Genomic DNA, 19,570 nt, shown 5'->3' on the forward strand with positions numbered 1-19,570 from the left:
CGGACAGAACAAGTAAATGAAATGACAAGGTCATAAGCATGATACTTTTCATTCATAGATAAAAGATGGCAGTCCCCGAGCCCTCCTCGGGGGGCGTATTGTCTCGTATTTAGTACAAAAGTTAGCGTGATACATACTGCATTTCAACTGTAAAATCTTCGAAGGAGGTTGGCGTTCCATGGTCGTTCCGACTCCTTGCCGGAGTCATCTCTCTTTCGTGCCTTCGGCTTCTGTGCGTCGATCAGGTAGTAGGAGTCGTTGCCTAAGGCTCTGCTGATGACAAAGGGGCCCTCCCAAGGGGCCGAGAGCTTGTGCTGGCCGGCTGTTCGTTGGATCAGCCGGAGCACAAGATCGCCCTCTTGGAAAGATCTTGGCCTGACCTTCCGACTGTGGTAGCGGCGCAAACCCTGCTGGTAGATGGCAGACCGGCTGAGGGCTAACAGCCGGCCTTCTTCCAGCAGGTCGACGCCGTCTTCTCATGCTTCCTTGGCCTCCGCCTCCGTGTACATGGTTACCCGGGGCGAGTCGAACTCGATGTCGGTTGGGATGATCGCCTCGGCACCGTACATGAGGAAGAAAGGAGTGAAGCCGGTTGACTTGTTTGGGGTAGTGCGCAGACTCTAGAGGACAGCCGGCAGCTCATCGAGCCAACAGCCGGCTGAACGCTCCAGTGGTACGACCAGTCGGGGCTTGATGCCGGAGAGGATGAGGCCGTTGGCTCGCTCGACCTGGCCGTTTGACTGCGGGTGGGCGACGGATGCTAAGTCCAGCCGGATACCTTGGGCTGCGCAGAAACGTGCCAAGGCTCCTTTGGCAAAATTTGTGCCATTGTCGGTGATGATGCTGTGTGGCACGCCGTACCGAGTTGTTATGTCTGCGATGAATGTCACAGCAGTCGGCCCATTCAGCTTCTTGATCGGCTTTGCCTCAATCCACTTGGTGAATTTGTCCACGGCGACGAGCAAATGCGTCATGCCGCCGCGCGCCGTCTTGAATGGGCCCACCATGTCCAGTCCCCAAACGGCGAAGGCCCAGGTGAGGGGAATGGTCTTGAGTGCTGAAGCCAGCACGTGTTGCTTGGAGCTGAAGAGTTGGGACCCTTTGCAATATTTAACTAACTCCTTGGCGTCATCCAAAGCAGTCGGCCAAAAGAAACCATGGCGGAAGGCTTTGGCGACGAGTGATCTTGAGGCCGCATGGTGGCCGCATTCTCCTTGGTGGATGTCTCTGAGGATTGCAATGCCCTTCTCTTGCTCGACGCATCGCTGGAGGACTCCAGTGACACTGCGCTTGACGAGCTCTCTGTTGACGATTGTGTATGCTCCGGCTCGGCGTTGGACTTGTCTTGCCTCTACTTTGTCAGCCGGCAGATCTTGGTTTATTAGGAAGTTGAGGATGGATTGAGCCCATGACGGAGCTGCGACATCTTCTATTGCCAAAACGGCTACTATGACCAGGGCGGGCGGGCTGGGTGGTGAAATGCTGGAGTCGGCCGCCGGCTGTTGTGCTGGTGCAGTCCCCGGGCCGGCTACTGCAGTCCCCGAGCCGGGTGTGGCAGTCCCCGAGCCGGTTGCCGAAGTCCCCGGGCCGACTATTGAAGTCCCGGGGTCGCCTGCTTGGTTCTTCGAGCCGGACCCGGCTGCGTCGGGGTCAGGCGGTACGAAGATGGAATCGGACTCTGGAGACGGCTTGATGGACGGCTTGAGGAGGCATTGTAGAGCGACGCCGGATGGTATTGCTTGCCGAGTGGAGCCTATTCGAGCCAGGGCATCGGCTGGCTCGTTGTCGGCTCGCGGTACATGGAGGAACTCGCATCCTTCAAAGTATCCGCTGAGTTGTTGAACCAGGAAGCGGTAGCTTGCCATATTTGCATCCTTGGCGTCCCAGTCGCCGGATGATTGCTGAACCACCAAGTCTGAGTCGCCATAACATAGGATCCGGCGGATACCGAGTTCCTTGGCAAGCCGGAGCCCGTGTATCAGTGCCTCGTACTCGGCTACATTGTTGGAGGCGGCAAAGTGAATCTGCAGCGTGTATCTGAGCTTGTCGCCTTTGGGAGAGGTAAGGACGACGCCGGCTCCCAAGCCGGTGCACATCTTGGACCCATCGAAGTGCATGCGCCAATGAGTGGAGTCGGGAGCCGGCGGTAGGTACTGGGTCTCGGCCCAGTCGACGAGGAAGTCGGCCAATGCTTGGGACATGATGGCGGTGCGAGGCTGGTAGAAGATTGTGTAAGGGGCCAGCTCGATGGCCCATTTCGCCACCCGGCCGGATGCGTCCCAGCTGCCTATGATCTCGGCCAGCGGGGCGGTGCATACGACCGTGACGGGATGCTCTTGAAAGTAGGGCTTCAGCTTCTTGGCAGTGAAGTACACGCCGTAACACATCTTCTGGTAGTGCGAGTAGTTTTGCTTTGAAGCGGACAGCACCTCGCTCAAATAATACACCGGCCTTTGGACCGGCTAGGCTCGGCCTTCTTCTGGGCGTTGGACTACGATGACGGTGCTAACCACCCGGCTGGTTGCGGCAATGTAGAGGAGCATGGGCTCTTTCTCAGTCGGCGCCGCTAGGACGGGCGGCGTGGCCAGCATCTTCTTCAGCTCGTGAAAAGCTTGGTCGGCCTGGTCGTTCCACTCGAAGTGAGTGCTCTTCTTCATGAGGCGGTAGAGGGGGAGAGCTTTCTCTCCGAGCCGGCTGATGAAGCGGTTCAAGGAGGCCAAGCATCCGGTGAACTTTTGGATGTCTCGAAGCTTGGTGGGGATCGCCATTCTCTCGATGGCCTTGATCTTCACCGGGTTGCATTCGATGCCGCGTTCGGAGACCAGGAAGCCTAGGAGCTGGCCGGCTGGCACTCTGAACACGCATTTCTCGGGGTTGAGCTTGATTTGGAACCGGCGTAGGTTCTCAAACGTTTCTTTGAGGTCTTCCAGCAAGGTGCCGCGCTTCTCCGTCTTCACCACAATGTCGTCCACGTAGACGTGAGCGTTTCTGCCGAGTTGCTTGAGGAGGCACTTCTGCATGCAACGCTGAAAAGTGGCACCGGCATTTCTTAAGCCGAATGTCATAGTCAGGTAGCAGAAGGCTCCAAATGGCGTGATGAAGGCGGTCTTCAGGCGGTCGTCCGGATCTAGCTTTATCTAGTGATATCCTGAGTAAGCATCCAAGAAACTCAATAGCTCGCATCCAGCCGTGGAGTCTATCACTTGGTCAATCCTCGGCAGGGTAAAGGGATCTTTAGGGCAGGCCTTGTTGAGGCTTGTGTAGTCTATACACATGCGCCACTTGTTGTTCTTCTTTAACACGAGGACCGGGTTGGCGATCCACTCTGGAAAGAAGACTTCCATAATGAAGCCGGCTGCCAGAAGCCGGGCTATTTCCTCTCCCACAATCCTGCGTTTCTCCTCCGACAGTCGGCGAAGGGGTTGTTTGACTGGCTTTGCGTCTTCTCGGACGTGTAGTTTGTGCTCGGCGAATTCCTTCGGGACGCCCGGCATGTCCTTGGGGGACCATGCAAAGATGTCCCGATTCTCATGGAGGAAATCGGCGAGCTCACCTTCCTCTCTGCTGTTTAGGTTTGCCCCGATGACGGCAAACCTCTCTGGGTGCTCGGGGTCAAGAGGTATCTTCTTCGTCTCCTTGGCCGGCTGGAAAGATCCTTGAGCATCATGCTCCTTGGGATCGGGGGACACGGCCGACTGCTTGCCGGCTATGGCCACGACTCGGTCCAACATCTTCTTTTCTTCGGCAATCACAAGGGACTCGGCCAGCCGGCTGCTGGCTGCTGCGCACTCATAGGACTTCTTGTAATCGCCGGCTACGGTGATGACGCCTTTGGTGCTTGGTATCTTCATCTTGAGGTATGCATAGTGGGGAACTGCCATGAATTTGGCCAAGGCAGGTCGGCCAAGCAATGCATGGTAAGGGCTTTCCAGGTCCACCACTTCAAACCAGATCGCTTCCCGGCGGAAATGCTCCTTGTCCCCAAAAAGTACATCAATCTTGATCTTGCCAATGGGGGCGCAGGAACAGGCCGGGTACGATGCCATGGAAACACTGTCCGAGTAGGCATGAGTTGCTTTGTCTTGACATTCAGCTTCTCCAGGGTGTCACGGTACAGGATGTTGATGCTGCTCCCGCCGTCTATCAGCACGCGGGAGAAGCGGGCAGCGCGTCTGTCCGTCGCGAGGGTGGCTTCCAGGACCAACGCATAAGAGCCGGGAGACGGCATCACCTCTGGATGGTCGGCCCGGCTCCAGCTGATGGCTTTTCTGACCAATGCATGTGTCCGGCGGGGTTGGCAGCGACCACGCTGACTTCCTGGTGCTCTCGGCGTTTGCCGCGCCGTTCTTCGAGCTGGCTTGTAAAGACGATGTAGGTTGCTTGCTCGTCGGGGAATTCGTCGTGCACGGCTCCGACTGCGGGCCGAGCGGCCGGAGGCGGCGGAGCCGGGGGCGGCGGGCCGGCAGGTGGAGGAGGCGCGAGCCCCTCGCCTTTAGAGATTCAGGTGAGCCAATGGCACTTCTGGGTTGTGTGGTTGGACGGCTTTGCGCCGCTATGGAATTTGCACGGGGCGTCAAGAGTTTGCTCGTAGGAGAAAGCCGGCTGCCAAGCCGGCCGGCCGCCCTTGGGCTTCTTGGGCGCGGGTCGCCCTTCAGGCAGCGCGTCTTCGACCGTGGCCACCTGCCGACTGGCGGGAGGCGGCGCAGGGCCCTTGCGCTTGTGGTCGTTCGGGTGTGGGCGTCGGCCGGAATCCCCTGCCGGCGTCTTGGACGCCGGGTTGAGTACTTTCCCGGACGCGTCTACCCGGAGCTCGGTCTTCATCGAAGAGTCGGCGGTGGCGTATTTGTCTGCTATGTCCAGAAGCTCGTCGAGGGTAGTCGGCTCATCGTAGAGGAGCTTGTACTTGAGGAGGGTACCTTCTCGGCACCCGACAGTGAAGTATTCGATGGCTTGCACCTCGTGCACCCCCTCGCAAGAATTGCGGAGCTCGGCCCAACGCGTGAGGTAGTCGCGAGTGGACTCGGCTGGGCCCTGTACGCACAGGGAGAGCTGCCTGGGCTTGGGGGCCCGCTTGTAGGTGCTGGTGAAGTTGCGGATGAAAGCTTCGGTGAAATCTAACCAGCTGTTGATGCTGAGAGGCTTGAGGCTATTGAGCCAGGTCCGCGTCGTGCCTTGCAGCATGAGGGGCACGTACTTCACGGCAACGCGCTGGTTGCCGTTGGCTATGCTGACCGCCGTGGAGTAGTCGATCAACCAATCTTCCGGCTTCACGGAGCCGTTGTACTTGGGCGTGTCTCTTGGGAGCGAGAACCCTTTGGGGAAAGGCTCGTCGCGGATGCGGGGGCCGAAACAAGGCGGGCCGACATCGTCTTCTTCTTCCAGCGCCAGGGATCGCGCCAGGCGGTCGATCCGATGGCGGGCGTCGTTCTCGCCGACTCCTTCGCGGCGACCTAGTCGGCCGCTGAGAGTCGGGTGCGCCACTGGCGGCGGGGTGGGATATCTCTCTCCACGGGGTCGAGGCGGAGGCGGGTTGCCCCGCCATTCCATGGCTCAGGGATGGCCGTCCGCGTCTCGCTCGATGGAGATTCGGGTTCGGCTTCGGCTGGCCGCCGGCTCTTTCTCGCGCCGCACGCGGGCGTTGCTCGTAGTCGGTGTCCGGGATGTCGCGCCGTGATCTCGGCGCGGGGGAGGGCTTCCCGCGCGGGCGTCGGCTTCGTGCCGCCGCGTCAATCAGTTGCTGGATGCGCCGGGTCATGTGGGGGAGTTCTTCGGCCTCCAAGCCATCCAACTCGTCCACGGCCGCCTGGGCGGCACGCACGTTCTCGAGCGGAGTGGCATAGACCGGGCGGTCGACTCCCAGCGTGTCGGCGATAACGGCGCCGCGTTGCTTGACAATGCCGGGACGGCTTGGCCTGCCCGGGGCCGGCGTGCCGAAGGCGGCGCGGTCAGCTTCGCGCTGGTAGGCCTCAGTGAGGCGTCTCACGGAAGCCAGCCTCCGGCCCTCTGCGAGGAGGGCGAGGCGGCGCGCCTCCAGTGCTTCATCGTCGGCATCAGCCGGGAGGGGGGTGGACAAGTCGTGAGCCGCCGCGTGTGGGGCGTCGTGGGCGCTCTCGTCTGTAGCGCCGTCGTGGCCGATGACCATCACCTCGGTGGTGACAGCGTCGCAGCCATCGGCTCGGGGAAGCGGGTCGTTGTAGATCGCGACGTTGGTGGGGAAGGTATCGAAGGAGGCCGTGTTGGAGTCGACAGGCATCGGGTCGGTGGAGCCAACTGACTCCAGATCCACAGCGGGCTCGCTGGAGACATGGAGCTGGCCGAGGAGGTTGGTGAGGTGGTCGGTGCCCGCATCGGAGGCGACCTCGTCGGAGATGAGGGTTTCGTCGAGGAGATTGGCGAGGCTGCTCGCCGCGCAGATGCTGGTGACGCCTTGCAGCGCGTCGTGGCAAGCGCCATCGGGCGTGCCGGGCTGGCTACACTCGCTGGGGAGGAAGAGGGTTCCCGTCCAGAACAGGTTTCCGGACGACGGTGCACCTGGCCCCATGGTGGGCGCCAAATGTCGGGTGGTAGGTGCGACATATGCCAACGGGTGGCTTATCATTGTGGGAGCCAGTAAGACGTCGCCGGTGCCTGGAAACGGGATGAGGCGAAGACATGCACGCCGGCGAATCTTACCCAGCTTCGGGGCTCTCCGTGGAGATAACACCCCTACTGCTGCTCTGCGGGGTCTCCGCATGATCACTAAATGGACAAGTAGCTACACGATGCTCCTTGAGCTGTTTGGCGACAGGAGGAAGAAGGGCACGGCTAGCTTGCTTCTTCTCCTTGTGTGGTGTCTAAAACTAGCTGGGGGTCAACCCTTTGCATGGGTGTCCCGGGGGGTTTATATAGGCCTACCCCCCGGGGGTACAATGGTAATCCGGCTGGGCGTGGGGCCCAGCCGTCTGTGTCTTCGCTCTCCGGCTTCTGCGCCGGCTGCTGGGGCCCGCCGGCTGGTGGGTCCCGCTGGCTGTCGGCTCCCTGGTCGACAGGCAGGCCCCACTGTCCAGGGCCTTGTCGGTGGCTGGTTACTGTCGCTCAATCTTGGTGACGAGGGCTTCGCCGAGGTAAGCATGGCTACAGTGCTGCCATCCGGCGGGTGACCACTGTAGCCTCACCGCGTCTTGTCTCCTTAATGGGGCGTCTCCTTCGAGGGGGTGGCGAGCCGGCTCCGTCTCGGGCCGACTGGGGGAGGCCAGGCCGCCTTCAGGTGTCTCTCTGCCTGAAGGGGCCCACCGCCCGTGGGCCGTACTGGTAACCCGTCGCGGATGACATCAGGGTCAGTGTGGCAACAGTGCCGCGCCGGACGGGTCATGGCCACCCGTACGGCGCACTGTGCCAGGCGCGCTCCGGGATTCGGGGGTGGCAGGCTTCACTGTAGCCACGTCCCGTCACATCGCCGCTAGGTGGATGCAAACTTTGAGGGTACAGTCTCGGCCGCTTTATGGGAGCCGGCTTCTTGGAGTCGGCCTCCTCGCGGCCGGCTTCTCGAAGTCGGCCCTCCCATAGCTTTCTTCATGAGGGCTAAAGTCGGGCCGCCTTCCGAAAGCCGGCCTGGGTGACAGCCAGCAAGGGGAAGGCGGCCCCATGTCTTGGATTCTTGCGAGCCGGACGGGCTCGTAATTTTTTCAGAAGGGCCAGGGGAAGCCGGCTAGGCTACCCATGGCTATTTACTCCGACACTGGGTGCTCTGGGTCCAAAGGTATCTTCTTTGTTTCCTTGGCCGGCTTGAACGAGCCCTCAGCTTCCGACTCTCTGGGATCAGGCGACAGCTCCGGCTGTTTGCTTGCCATCGCCACAACTCGATCTAGCAGTCGCTTCTCAGCTACGATCACGAGGGACTCGGCCAGCCGACTGCTCTCTGATGCACAGGCGGACGACTTCTTGTAGTCGCCATTTATGGTCAGGATCCCCTTGGAACTCGGCACCTTCATCTTGAGGTAGGCATAGTGGGGGACGGCCATGAACTTGGCCAGGGCTGGCCGGCCAAGTAGCGCATGGTAGGAGCTCTCTAGGTCCACCACCTCGAACCATATTGACTCTCGGCGGAAATGATTTTTGTCTCCGAAGAGGACGTCGATCAAGATCTTGCCGATTGGCGGGCAGGAAAGGCCAGGAACTATGCCGTGGAACACCGTCCGGCTGGACTGCAGTTGCCTCTGCCTGATTCCTAACTTCTCCATGGTGTCTTTGTACAAAATGTTGGTGCTGCTGCCGCCGTCTATCAGGACTCTGTAGAAGCGAGCAACTCACTTGTCCGTGGCAAAGATGGCGTCCAAAACCAAAGCATAGGAGCCGGGTCTGGGCATTACTTCGGGGTGGTCAGCTCAACTCCAGTTGATGGGCTTCTCAGACTAATGCATGAACTCTGGGGTGTTAGTTGTTACTACATTCACCTCCTGCTGCCGCAGTCGCCTGCTGCGTCGATCGTCGGCCACACTGGTGAACACGACATAAGCTCCCTGCTCTTCTGGGTACTCGTCTTGTACTGCGCCGACCGGCCTGACCGCTGGCGGCTGGGGCGGAGGAGGCAGCTGCACCGCAGGTGGGGGAGGCAAAAGTCCGTCTCCCTTGGCTATCCTAGTGAGCCAGTGGCATTTCCGAGTGGTGTGGTTGGACGGCTTCGCGCCGCTGTGGAACTTGCAGGGTCCATCCAGAGTCTGCTCATATGAGAAAGCCGGCTGCCAGTTGGACTTTCCGCCCTTCTGGCGCTTGGGCGGGGGGCTGCCCTTCTGGTTGCTGATTTTCGACTGTCGCCACCTGCCGGCTGGTGGAAGTTGGCGGTGGGGCTTTGCGCTTGTGGTCGTTCTGTGGTTGACGCCGACTGGTGTCTCCGGCCAGGCTTCGGGGAGCCTGAGGAGCCACTTTGCCGGTCGCGCTGACTTGAATCTCCGTCTTCATGGAGGAGTTGGCCGTGGCGTACTTGTCCGCTATGATCAGCAGCTCGTCGAGGGTTTCCAGCTCGTCACAGAGAAGCTTGTGCTTGAGGAGGGTGCCCTCTCGGCATCCTGCGGTGAAGTACTCGATGGCCTACACCTCGTGCACACCTTCGCAGGAGTTGCGAAGCTCGGCCCAGCGTGTGAGGTAGTCGCGGGTTGACTCGCTGGGGCCCTGCACACATAAGGAGAGCTGGCGAGGCTTGGGAGGCCGCTTGTACGTGTTGGTGAAGTTGCGGACGAAGGCATCGGTGAAGTCGACCCAACTGTTGATGCTGCGGGGCCTCAAGCTATTTAGCCAAGTCCGGGCCGTGCCTTGGAGCATGAGCAGAACGTACTTCACAGCAACACGCTTGTTGCCGTTTGCTATGCTGACGGCCGTGGAGTAGTCGACCAGTCAGTCTTCCGGCTTCACGGAGCCGGTGTACTTGGGTGTGTCTCTGGGAAGCGTGAACCCTTTGGGGAAGGGCTCGTCTCGGATGCGGGGGCCGAAGCACGGTGGACCCAACTCATTTTCTTCTTCAAGCGCCAGGGATCGATGGAGACGGTCGATCCGGTGGCGGGCATCATTCTCTCCGACTCCCTCTCTGCGGCCAAGGCGGCCGCCGAGCATCGGGTGATCGACAGGCGGCGGGGAGACTCGCCTTTCCCTCCGAGGGGGAGGAGGCGGACAGCCATCCCGTCGTTCCACTGTTCTTGGGCGACCGTCTCGGTCGCGCTCTATGGTGATGCGAGTCCGACTGCGGCTGGCAGCCGGCTCCTTATCTTTTCTTCCGCGGACGCCGGCAGTTGGCGTCTGAGACTCCGCGCCTTGGTCTCGGCGTGGAAGCAGGTTGTCACTCCGTCGGCGCGGCGCATCAGTGTGGCAGCCGACCTCATTCTGCTCAGCAGCCGCGTCAAGGAGTCGCTGGACGCGCTCCGTCATCAAGCGACGCTCTTCGCCCTCGAACTTGTCCAGCTCGTCTGCCGCCGCCTGGGCGGCTCGAATGTTCTCCACAGCCGTGGCGTAAACGGGGCGATTCGCCCCGAACAGATCAGCGATAGCCGCGCCACGCCGTGCCAAGGTGGCTAGGCCCAGCCGCAGCCGGCGTGCCGCCCGCAGCGCAGTCCATCTCGTGCTGGTAGGCTTCTGACAGGCGTCTCATGCTGGCTAGATTTTTGGCGCCTTCGACTAGCTGAAGGCGGCGTGCCTCCAGAGTCTCGGCGTCGGCGTCTTCGGGAATGGGCGCCGCCAGGTCTTGTAGCGCCGCGTTGAGCGGGTCATAATTACCCCGGCCAGAGTGCTCGTCATGATCAATGACAAGCACTTCCGTGACGGTGCTTCCGCCGCTCTCCGCGCGAGAAAGCGGTTCGTCGTAGACCACCACGTTGGAGGGGAATGTGTCAAGCGACGCGGTGTCGGAGTCGACCAACATCGGATCGGTGAAGCCTACGGACTCCAAGTCCCCAGCCGGCTCGCTGGCGACGTGGAGTTGATCGAGAAGGCCCGCAAGGAGGCTCTCGGGGCCACACGTGCCCGCGTCGGACGCGGGCTCATCGGAGAGGCGGACCTCGCCGACTAGATCGGCGAGGCAACTGGCTGCGGCGGCGAGTTCAGCGCCATGCAGCGCATCGGCGCAGACTCTGTCTGGCGTGCCGGGCTGGCTGCGCTCGCCAGGGAGAAAAAGGGTTCCCGTCCAGAACAGGTCTCCGGATGACGGTGCACCAGGCCCCACGGTGGGCGCCAAATGTCGGGGATTGGGTGCGACATATGCCAATGGATGGCTTATCATGGTGGGGGCGAGTAGAACGTCGCCGGTGCCTGGAAACGGGATGAGGCGTAGACACGAACGCCGGCGTACTTTACCCACGTTCGGGGCTCTCCTAGGAGATAACACCCCTAGTCCTGCTCTGCGGGGTCTCCGCATGATCACTAAGGCAAAGTGAGTACAAAGGTGCTCCTCGAGCTGTATCCGTGGATAGAGGAGGGCAAGGCTAGCTCTCTCCTTCTCTAAGGTCTGGTCTAAATCTAGTGAATCCCAACCCTTTGCATGGATGCCCTGGGGGGTTTATATAGGCCTACCCCCAGGGGTACAATGGTAAACTGACTGGTCGTAGGCCCAGCCATCAGTCTCTTCGCTTGCCGGCCCTTCTGCCGACTGCTGGGGCCCGCCGACTGGTCCGGTACGGAGCCGACAGGCCGCACCCGCCGCTTGCGGGTCCTGCCGGCTGCTGATTACTATAGCTATGCCTCTAATGACAGGCTTGGTCATGGGGTTGTGGCTACAGCCCCGCCGTCTGGTGGGAGATCACTGTAGTCACTCCCTGTCTCGTCTTGTTAATGGCGCCGGGAACCCGTAGGAGGGGCAGGCCGACTCCCGGGGGCCGGCTCCCTACAGGTCCATCTTGTGGCACTCTAGCCGTCTTCCGGACTCTCACTGACCGGTAGGGCCCGCCTTCCGTGGATCGTACTGTCAGACGTCGTGGGTACAGGACTCCGCCCACTGTTGCTGGCGTCAGGGATTGCATGGCACAGTGTTGTGCCGGACGGAGATCTCCACTAGTACAGCGCACTATGCTCTGGCCATCCCCGGAAAAAGGGGAGGGAGTGGGCTTCACTGTCGCCACTCCCTGTCCCATCCCCCCTGATGAGGGCATGGGCTTCGTTGGTGTCGTGGGCCAACTTCCCGCGGTCGGCGACTCCGGAAGCCGCCAGTCGGAGTCAGCCGGTCTCGATCCCATCCGCACGACTCGGACGCTTATGGGCGGCCGGCTGTTTCTCCAGTCGCCCTCCTGAAATCGGCTCTCCATCCGTTGTCTTGAGGGGCGCAGCAAGCCCCTATGTCTTGAAAGGCCATGGGCCTCGGTTTAGCCTACCCGTGGCCCATTACTCCAACACAACACATATCTAAGTTTGCATGTCAAACATTAAGCAAACTAAATGGCGGCAACATGCATATATGATGAAACAAAATACATGACCACACAAAATTGCTATGATTTTCAAAAGTAAAAACTACCACCTACTCAAATACAAAAGTTGCCATGTCCATAATCTAGATCATGAAAATGCAACTGATCTAAAAATTCATGTATATTAAAAAAAGGAGTACAAAAAAGTTTGTCACGTACGTGGTGATTATCTCATTCATGAAATGATGACATAAAGGTGCTAATTTTTTTTTGCCATCTCTAAGCTGCTAAAAAACAAACTACACACTAAAGAAAACACCCCAATTCGTATCATCTCAGTCAATGTATAGCAATTTATATTATTTTTCATGGCAACGCATCCTGTCTGTCCTCGAGCTGAGCTGTCGCGCCCACCCCAAACATGCGGCTGCAGGGACCGCCGCCCTTGTGGAACGTATCGGCGCCGGCTCCACGCTGCTCTCCCGCTTCACGCCCCGCATTCTCAAGGTGCATTGCATCAGGGACAACTCCGCTCCCCTCCCCCAATCCGTGTCTAGCCTCCTCGAGCAGTGCCACTGCCTCCCTTCCCTCTCTCCGGCAACTCCGAGCCGCTGGAATCACGACATCACCATGTGTGTTGGTCCCTCTTCTTCACCATCATCGACATGGTTGCGGCCCGAGATCTGCCTGCCACATAACGCGCGGGAGCCTCCGCATCCGCGGCGCGCCACTACTCCACCGTTGGGAACAGTCATTACCGTTGTCGAAGAAAACGAAAGGGAAGAAGGAAGGAATCGGCGATGGAGCGACCATGTGGGGAAAGAAATGAGGTAGGAGTGGGGGAACAAGGAAGGGAAGACAGAGGAGTGAGGGAAGGGGCAGGCATTCCCAATGATGGTCCTTTTTCCCGAACGAAATAAAAATCTGGTGTGGCTAATTTCTCTTGCCCTAAGATTCATACTTGGAATCAACGGCACAGGAGATGTTCACTCCCAAATCCTAAATATCCGACGTATTATTTTTATCGGTTCTGAAAAGAGAAAATCTTGAATAGCGAGTTGAGCTCAGATGGTTATATTTCTTGTGGTGGAACCAACCCAGCAGGGTTCTAGTGCTAGACTTAGCATTGATGGTCGATTTTTTTTGTGAATTTATTGCAGGCCTTCCGACAATGTGTGTTTAGTGAAAGAAAACATTCTCGTCGACTACGAAGGCGTGTATGGCGACTTCATCAATCTCAAAATGATGTGCCGGCTCAGTTTCTCGGAGGGGCTCATACACAGGTAGGATCTACGTGTATGCGTTCATAAATGTGAGTTATGTGCATATGTATGAGTGTCTGTGCTTGTACTGTGTTGTAAAAAAATCAGGAAGGGCCGCCACCCATTTTAATCGCTTCCATCACGTCTGTAACTGGTGAAGTAGTGATCGAACTAACGGTTGGTACGTGCGATGCGGCGATCGAGGTGTAGCACCCAGATCTAGCCCATCGACAATTTAAGCATTATATATATCATTCGAGTTGGTGCACGATCAATCCATCATCCATGCATGGATCCAGTGGCGAAGCCACAGATGAGCTATGTAGTCCATTGACTACACATCTTTCTGCAAAAAAACGTCCTACAACAAATATACATCATGCAAAAGAAAAAAAAAACCCATACAAATGCATACTCTTGACTACACAAGATTCAATTGACTATGAGGCGTCGGTTTGCACGATTATAGGGCATGCAAGAAGAGTTGCGCGCTCCCCGATCCATGATTTGTTCAGTCAGACGAGGTATAAGCAGTATTTTTGTCATTGCGTACACCACCGTCCAGCGTCCAGCAAATCCGCCAGTGGCCGACAAGCCCTCTTGAAATGATCGAGATGTCTTTACCATGTGCTGTGGAGTAAATAAACAGCTCGCCGGCGAAGAGTAAACACGTACTAGAGGCAAGTTGATGTACCGGAGTTACCACCGATCAGGTTAAGAATAATGCAGGAGCGACATGAATTATTGCTCGGAATGGAATGTGCTAACCTAACCTCAGTCAGGAAAGAAAAGCCTATCCATGCATGATCCATCCACGCTGTCTTGCATGGAGCTGCAGAAACCCAGTCGTCCCAGCCAGATCAGATCTGCACATGCCTACATCACCATTCAAGCCTAGATTACCAACCCGGTTTCCTTGAAGTCAGCGCTCCGGAGCTCTATTGGATGTATGCTGAGTTGTGCTCGCATGTTCCTAGAGACAGGGAACATGCTCTGCCGGCAAGACAAACCCCTGCCAATTCTTCTCCACTCCCGCGCATATAAATGGACGTGCCGAGGAGCAGCGACTCCACACCTCAACCACACACACTGCAGCTTCCACTTCCAGTCTCCTGCCGCCCACACACACTCATCGTCCAAGGATGGGTAGGGTTGCGATCTGGATCGCGTGTGTGCTGCTCCTGGCGGTGACATGCCAGGGGAAGGGGGCGCCGGGGCACAGGGTGAGGGTCGGGTACTACAACCGCAAGTGCCCCGCGGCGGAGATCATCGTCAGGGCCGTCGTCGGCAAGGCCGTCTCCCGGAACCCCGGCCTCGGCGCCGGCATCATTCGCATGGCCTTCCACGACTGCTTCGTCCAGGTACGTGGCCGCGTACTGTTAACTGCTTGCTTTTTCATGCACGTAGATCGACGATCACGTGATTAACATTTGGCTTGTGCAGGGCTGTGATGCGTCGGTGCTGCTGGACCCGACGCCGGCGAACCCGCGGCCGGAGAAGCTCGGCCCGCCCAACTTCCCCAGTCTGCGCGGCTTCGAGGTGATCGACGCGGCCAAGGCGGTCCTCGAGAGGGTCTGCCCTAGAGTCGTCTCCTGCGCCGACGTCATCGCCTTCGCCGCACGCGACTCCGCCTTCTTCCTCAGCAGCAGCAGGATCGACTACAAGATGCCGGCGGGGCGGTTCGACGGGAGCGTGTCGCTCGAGAGCGAGGCGCTGCAGTTCCTCCCCCCGCCCTTCTTCAACCTCACGCAGCTCGTCGACAGCTTCAAGGCCAAGAACATGAACGAGGACGACCTCGTGGTGCTCTCCGGCGCGCACACCATCGGCGTGTCGCACTGCTCCTCTTTCACCGACCGCCTGCCCCCGAACCCCTCAGACATGAACCCCGGCCTCACCAGGCTGCTGCAGAGCAAGTGCCCCGTCAGCCCCAACTTCACCAACGACCCCACGGTGGCGCAGGACATTGTCACCCCCAACCGGATGGACAACAAGTACTACACGAACCTGATCAAGCGCAACGTGCTCTTCACCTCCGATGCGGCGCTGCTCACGTCGGGGAAGACGGCGACGAAGGTGATGGAGAACGCTTTCATCCCCGGGAGCTGGGAGAAGAAGTTCGCCAAGGCGATGGTCAAGATGGCCGCCATCGAGCTCAAGACGGCTGCCAACGGGGAGATCAGGAGGAACTGCAGGGTCGTCAACAAATAGGGTTGCTGGCTATTTGTAGTATTTAACATTGGAACGTGCATGTATTTTGTTCTTTTGCTGCATTCATTGCCTTTTGTTAGTTTCCTTGAAGCCTGTTCCTTTCGTTTCTTTTGCTGCATTGAGCTGATCAGGTTGTAATTCGATTAACAGGGTTGTATTCACAATAGGTGACAGATGCCTGAATAAAATCTTCATTTCCTACTTATCCAGTCATCTACTTTCTTTTACGTGCACATTCAGAAGGTTTAATAGAGTCATTCCAAATATGATTCCTTGCATTTAAAAGAAAAATTAAGCTGTTAATAATACAAATTCAGTAGTGAAATACTCCCTCCGTCCCTAAATATAATATCATTTTTGACACTATTTTGAGATGGAGGGAGTACTGAATACGAAATGAGCAATGTTTTCTGAACTTAGTTTTTTTTCAAGTTCCTTATTTAGGGGTCCAAGTTTGACTTATCGGCTAGAAATTGTATGCATGGCACATGCATATTGTGTTAATGTTGTCATATTGTTTAGAACTTTTTGATGGCTTCCTGATTGGTGGAATAAGGACCTAGTGCACGAGTGCACATGTGCGGATGTGCCCGTAGTGCATACAAGTCATCTTCCGAGCATATCTCATATTACCGTGCTTCTCTATCTCATCATATACTTGAGGGAGATTGGATCAGAAGATGCCATAGCTCAAGGAAAGATGCTTTAGGAGGTGAAGGAAGACCGCGGCCTGCCGCAATCAGATCATCAATCATGCCGCCTAGCTGATCCTTGTCCCGTTGTCCAAAGAGTGGGTGACAGTCCTGCTAGAAGGCCAGAAACTTAAGCACGGAGTCACAGGCATACCGCAAAAGACCTACTCGATAACCATCCTATTACGCATGGTCCATAAGGTCTAGGTCATCACCTCAAATCCTAACCAGAAGAGGCGTCTCTCCTACCGGTACGATTATCCCGAGCATAACTATGATAGTGCATAATTATGAAAAACACAACAAGCTATAACAATGTCAACTTGGACTGGGAAAGTAAAGAATGGTTTGGCATCATCTAAAATTTTGAAACGCCTCTTCAAAGATCCAAAAGCCCTCTCTACCGTCACCCGTAGAGATGAGTGCCTAAGGTTGAATAGCTCCTTATCATTTTGGACCGGATTGTTACCCCGCTCATTCAAATGGTACCTCACACCACGGAAAGGTGGTAAGAAACCAGGCTTCGCTCCATAACCGGCATCAACTAGGTAGTACTTCCCTAGAAAGTTAAAACAAATATTGGTTACAGCGGTTTCTTAAGGCAGTAACATATGGAGAATTTATATCTAGGGCAACTTTTTACCTGGTGGTACTTGTAAGCCTCTCTCACGAGATAATGCATCAACTAAAACGCTTCCGTCGTGTGCGGACCCTTCCCAACCAGCCAACACATATGTGAAGCGGAGGTCAAAATCTACTGCCGCCATCACATTTTGAGTGGTATAGGCCTTCCTACCACGAAAAGAATGTTCCACATCTTTGGTAACACCTGCCCGCACATGTGTACCATCGATAGCTCCAATACAATCCTATATATTGATCAGTATTAAATGGCATGTCATATAGCCTAGATAGCTAAGGAATAGTTTCTGAAATTACCTTAAAATATGGGTCGAAACGATGATTTTCTGCAATTTTTGAGGGGGTCTCCAATGATGGTGGCCTTATATAATCATTATGGAGCTCGCCTATGGAATGAAGAGCCTTTCTAAAGTATACGTTGGTTCTGCCATATGATCTACAAAAATTGGCCGAAATAACCCTGTTCCGAAGGTTATGCCCAATTGTATGCAAAAACATCGCCAATTGTTGCTCCACACTAAGATGTGCACTGTCTTCTAGCAACTTCCGATCCCTCAATATGCCACACAAGCGAAATAAGGCAGCTCTTTCAAACCTTAGCATGTTTTTACATAACACATCACTTTGCCAAATTTTTTGGTTCAAATAATCATATCTGATTCTATCTATTTCATGCATTGGGTCTTCTCTTCCTTATTATAGCCCGAACAATGACTGCCATTGCAGCTAGTGTAACAAAAACAGCAGCTCCCCTAGCCATCCTTTTTCTTTTGTTCATCTTCATGACCATCTACAACTGATGCATAATATCAAAAAATGGCTAGCAATGACTTGTAACCATGGATCTAGGTCGTACATAGCAGCACACATTGATAGCAGATTTGGGTAACTATGGATCTGGCTACTACACACAAGCACATATATGTGAAACAAATAGAGGAGGAACATGGCACACAGAGAGGAAATCTGCCCAGACATCAACATGTACAAAGATATACAAAGGAGGAGTGGAAAATGTACCGCTGCTAGTTGTCGATCCGGCCGCCTCAGCCGCTGCTACTTGTCGATCCGGCTGCCTCAGCCGCTGCTACTTGTTGATCCGGCCGCCTCAGCCGCACCTCCGGTCGCTCACTCCTCTATCGCTGCCTCGCTGGGTCGTTCCTGCCCCGCCGATGCCTGATCTCCACTCGCTGCTAGGTCACCACCAGGTTGCTGCTGCGCGCCATCACAGAGGAGAGATGGCAGGGAGGAGAGTGAAGCCGGCGCCGGAGAGGGATGGAGGTGGCAGATCGAGAGGGAGGGAGCAGCGGGAGGGTGGCGGCGTTGAGGGAGGGGAGTCGCGAGAGGATAGGGCAGAGGCGCGTGCGAGATGAAGAGGGCTCGTTCCCTGTCGTCCGCTCGATTTGGAGGCACGCCTCCGTTCCGCATAATGAGCGAATATTCGGTTCCCTGGAACGGGTTGGTTATGGTTCGTTCGACTAACCGAACGCGAGAATGGGCTGTGGGAACGGGTCGGACCCGTGACGTTCTACTTGGTGACAGCAACCAAACACACCCTAAAAGCTCGCCCAGGCCCAAGGCCTACCACTTAAGCCCGAGAGCCTCGCGAACAAAACTTTATAAACAGTGGCCACGAACATGTGAAAAAAAAATATGGATGACAAACTCGAGGCCCCACAAATCTGGCACATACCATCTCTAGGCTCATGTCGCTTTGCTACGTCTGTCCCGTGGGGAGGGGTCCTGCAATAGCTGCCACACAAAAATCTTGATTTTCAGCGGAAGCGACACTTTTCAAAAGAGAGTGATCCATGCAAGAGTCGGCGCATGACATAGGTCACGATATGCCAAGCCAACACAGAATAGACCTGGCGGAGCTAGGTGCCAAGATACATCATCTGGTGCACTCGGCATCAACGCTGGGAAGCTAATGTCTCCTCAGGGCCAAATGTTCACCAGAATGAGATTTTCCAACTTCCATTGTGGGCGGTTGAGGTAACTAAAAGCAACAGGTCCACGCATATTAGGAACTTGCAAAGCCATGGTTCTAGCTAGAAGAGGGCCCCTTTTCAATGCCTATGGACTTGTTGGTACCCAAGCAAATCTAATATTTGATCAATTGAAGAGACTTCCATAACTGGGAGCCTCTCCCTATAATCGCAAGCCAGGAGAGGGCAGCTTGTAGATATTTGGCTTTAACAAGCTACAACCATAAGCTCCCCTGACCCCTGAGGATCCACCACACCAACCTCAGCATAAGGGCCATATTCATGTGTTGGAATGCCAGAATACATAGACCCTCTAGATCCTTAGGGAAGTATATATCGGTACTTAACCATATGGTATTTCTCGCCCCCATTTGCCGCCTACTAGAAGAAACGTGGTAGATCCTTGTCAAATGATCTATGCATACCATTTGAAAAAAAATATACAACCCCATCATATACATGGGGAGGTTAGAGAGGCGCGAGTGAATGAGCAAAGATTTGCTCCCTTTGGAGGTGAACCTTCCAGCCACGACTCAGTCTTTGACGCGCCCCGTCCCATAAGCGGATCAAAGTCCTAGATCAGACTCCTAAATTCAGAGAGCAACATCCACAGGTCATATGTAATGATCAACATTATCAAAATTAATTTTCAATGCAACTCCTAAACTATCATTGATTTCGCATTTGCCTACCTGAACTTAGGTCTATGCTTTTGGCCTCTCTGAATGTTTTTCTCATATATCTCCTCTTTCATTTCTATTCTAATAGATTATAGTACGTGGCTCCAACGTGGCAACACAAATGGAAGCCACATTACCAATTTTGGTTAGTCCAATGGTGAACAATAGCTATATGAGAAACGAGAAAACGAAAACAAATCAAAAGAGCCAAGTGAGAAATAGTGAAAATACTTT

The 19,570-nt window shown here is 55.9% G+C and overlaps 1 protein-coding gene across 1 annotated transcript; it reads left to right on the forward strand.

Annotated features, from left to right (window-relative positions):
• Positions 1 to 14,194: 14,194 nt before the first annotated feature.
• Positions 14,195 to 15,537, forward strand: LOC125541154 (peroxidase 2-like). The gene is made up of 2 exons (XM_048704623.1): positions 14,195 to 14,487; positions 14,570 to 15,537. Exons 1-2 carry the CDS (start codon positions 14,269 to 14,271, stop codon positions 15,332 to 15,334), a joined length of 984 nt encoding a protein of 327 aa, XP_048560580.1. The 5' UTR covers positions 14,195 to 14,268; the 3' UTR covers positions 15,335 to 15,537.
• Positions 15,538 to 19,570: the final 4,033 nt, after the last annotated feature.

The sequence above is a fragment of the Triticum urartu genome, chromosome 2 (genome assembly GCF_003073215.2).
Source record: "Triticum urartu cultivar G1812 chromosome 2, Tu2.1, whole genome shotgun sequence".
Lineage (NCBI taxonomy): Eukaryota > Viridiplantae > Streptophyta > Magnoliopsida > Poales > Poaceae > Triticum > Triticum urartu.

Excerpts from the sequence above, each read along its gene's own strand:
- LOC125541154 (XM_048704623.1), top strand. The coding sequence starts at position 14,269 with ATGGGTAGGGTTGCGATCTGGATCGCGTGTGTGCTGCTCCTGGCGGTG. Across the intron at positions 14,488-14,569 it reads TCCACGACTGCTTCGTCCAG|GGCTGTGATGCGTCGGTGCT; the intron begins GTACGTGGCCGC and ends TGGCTTGTGCAG.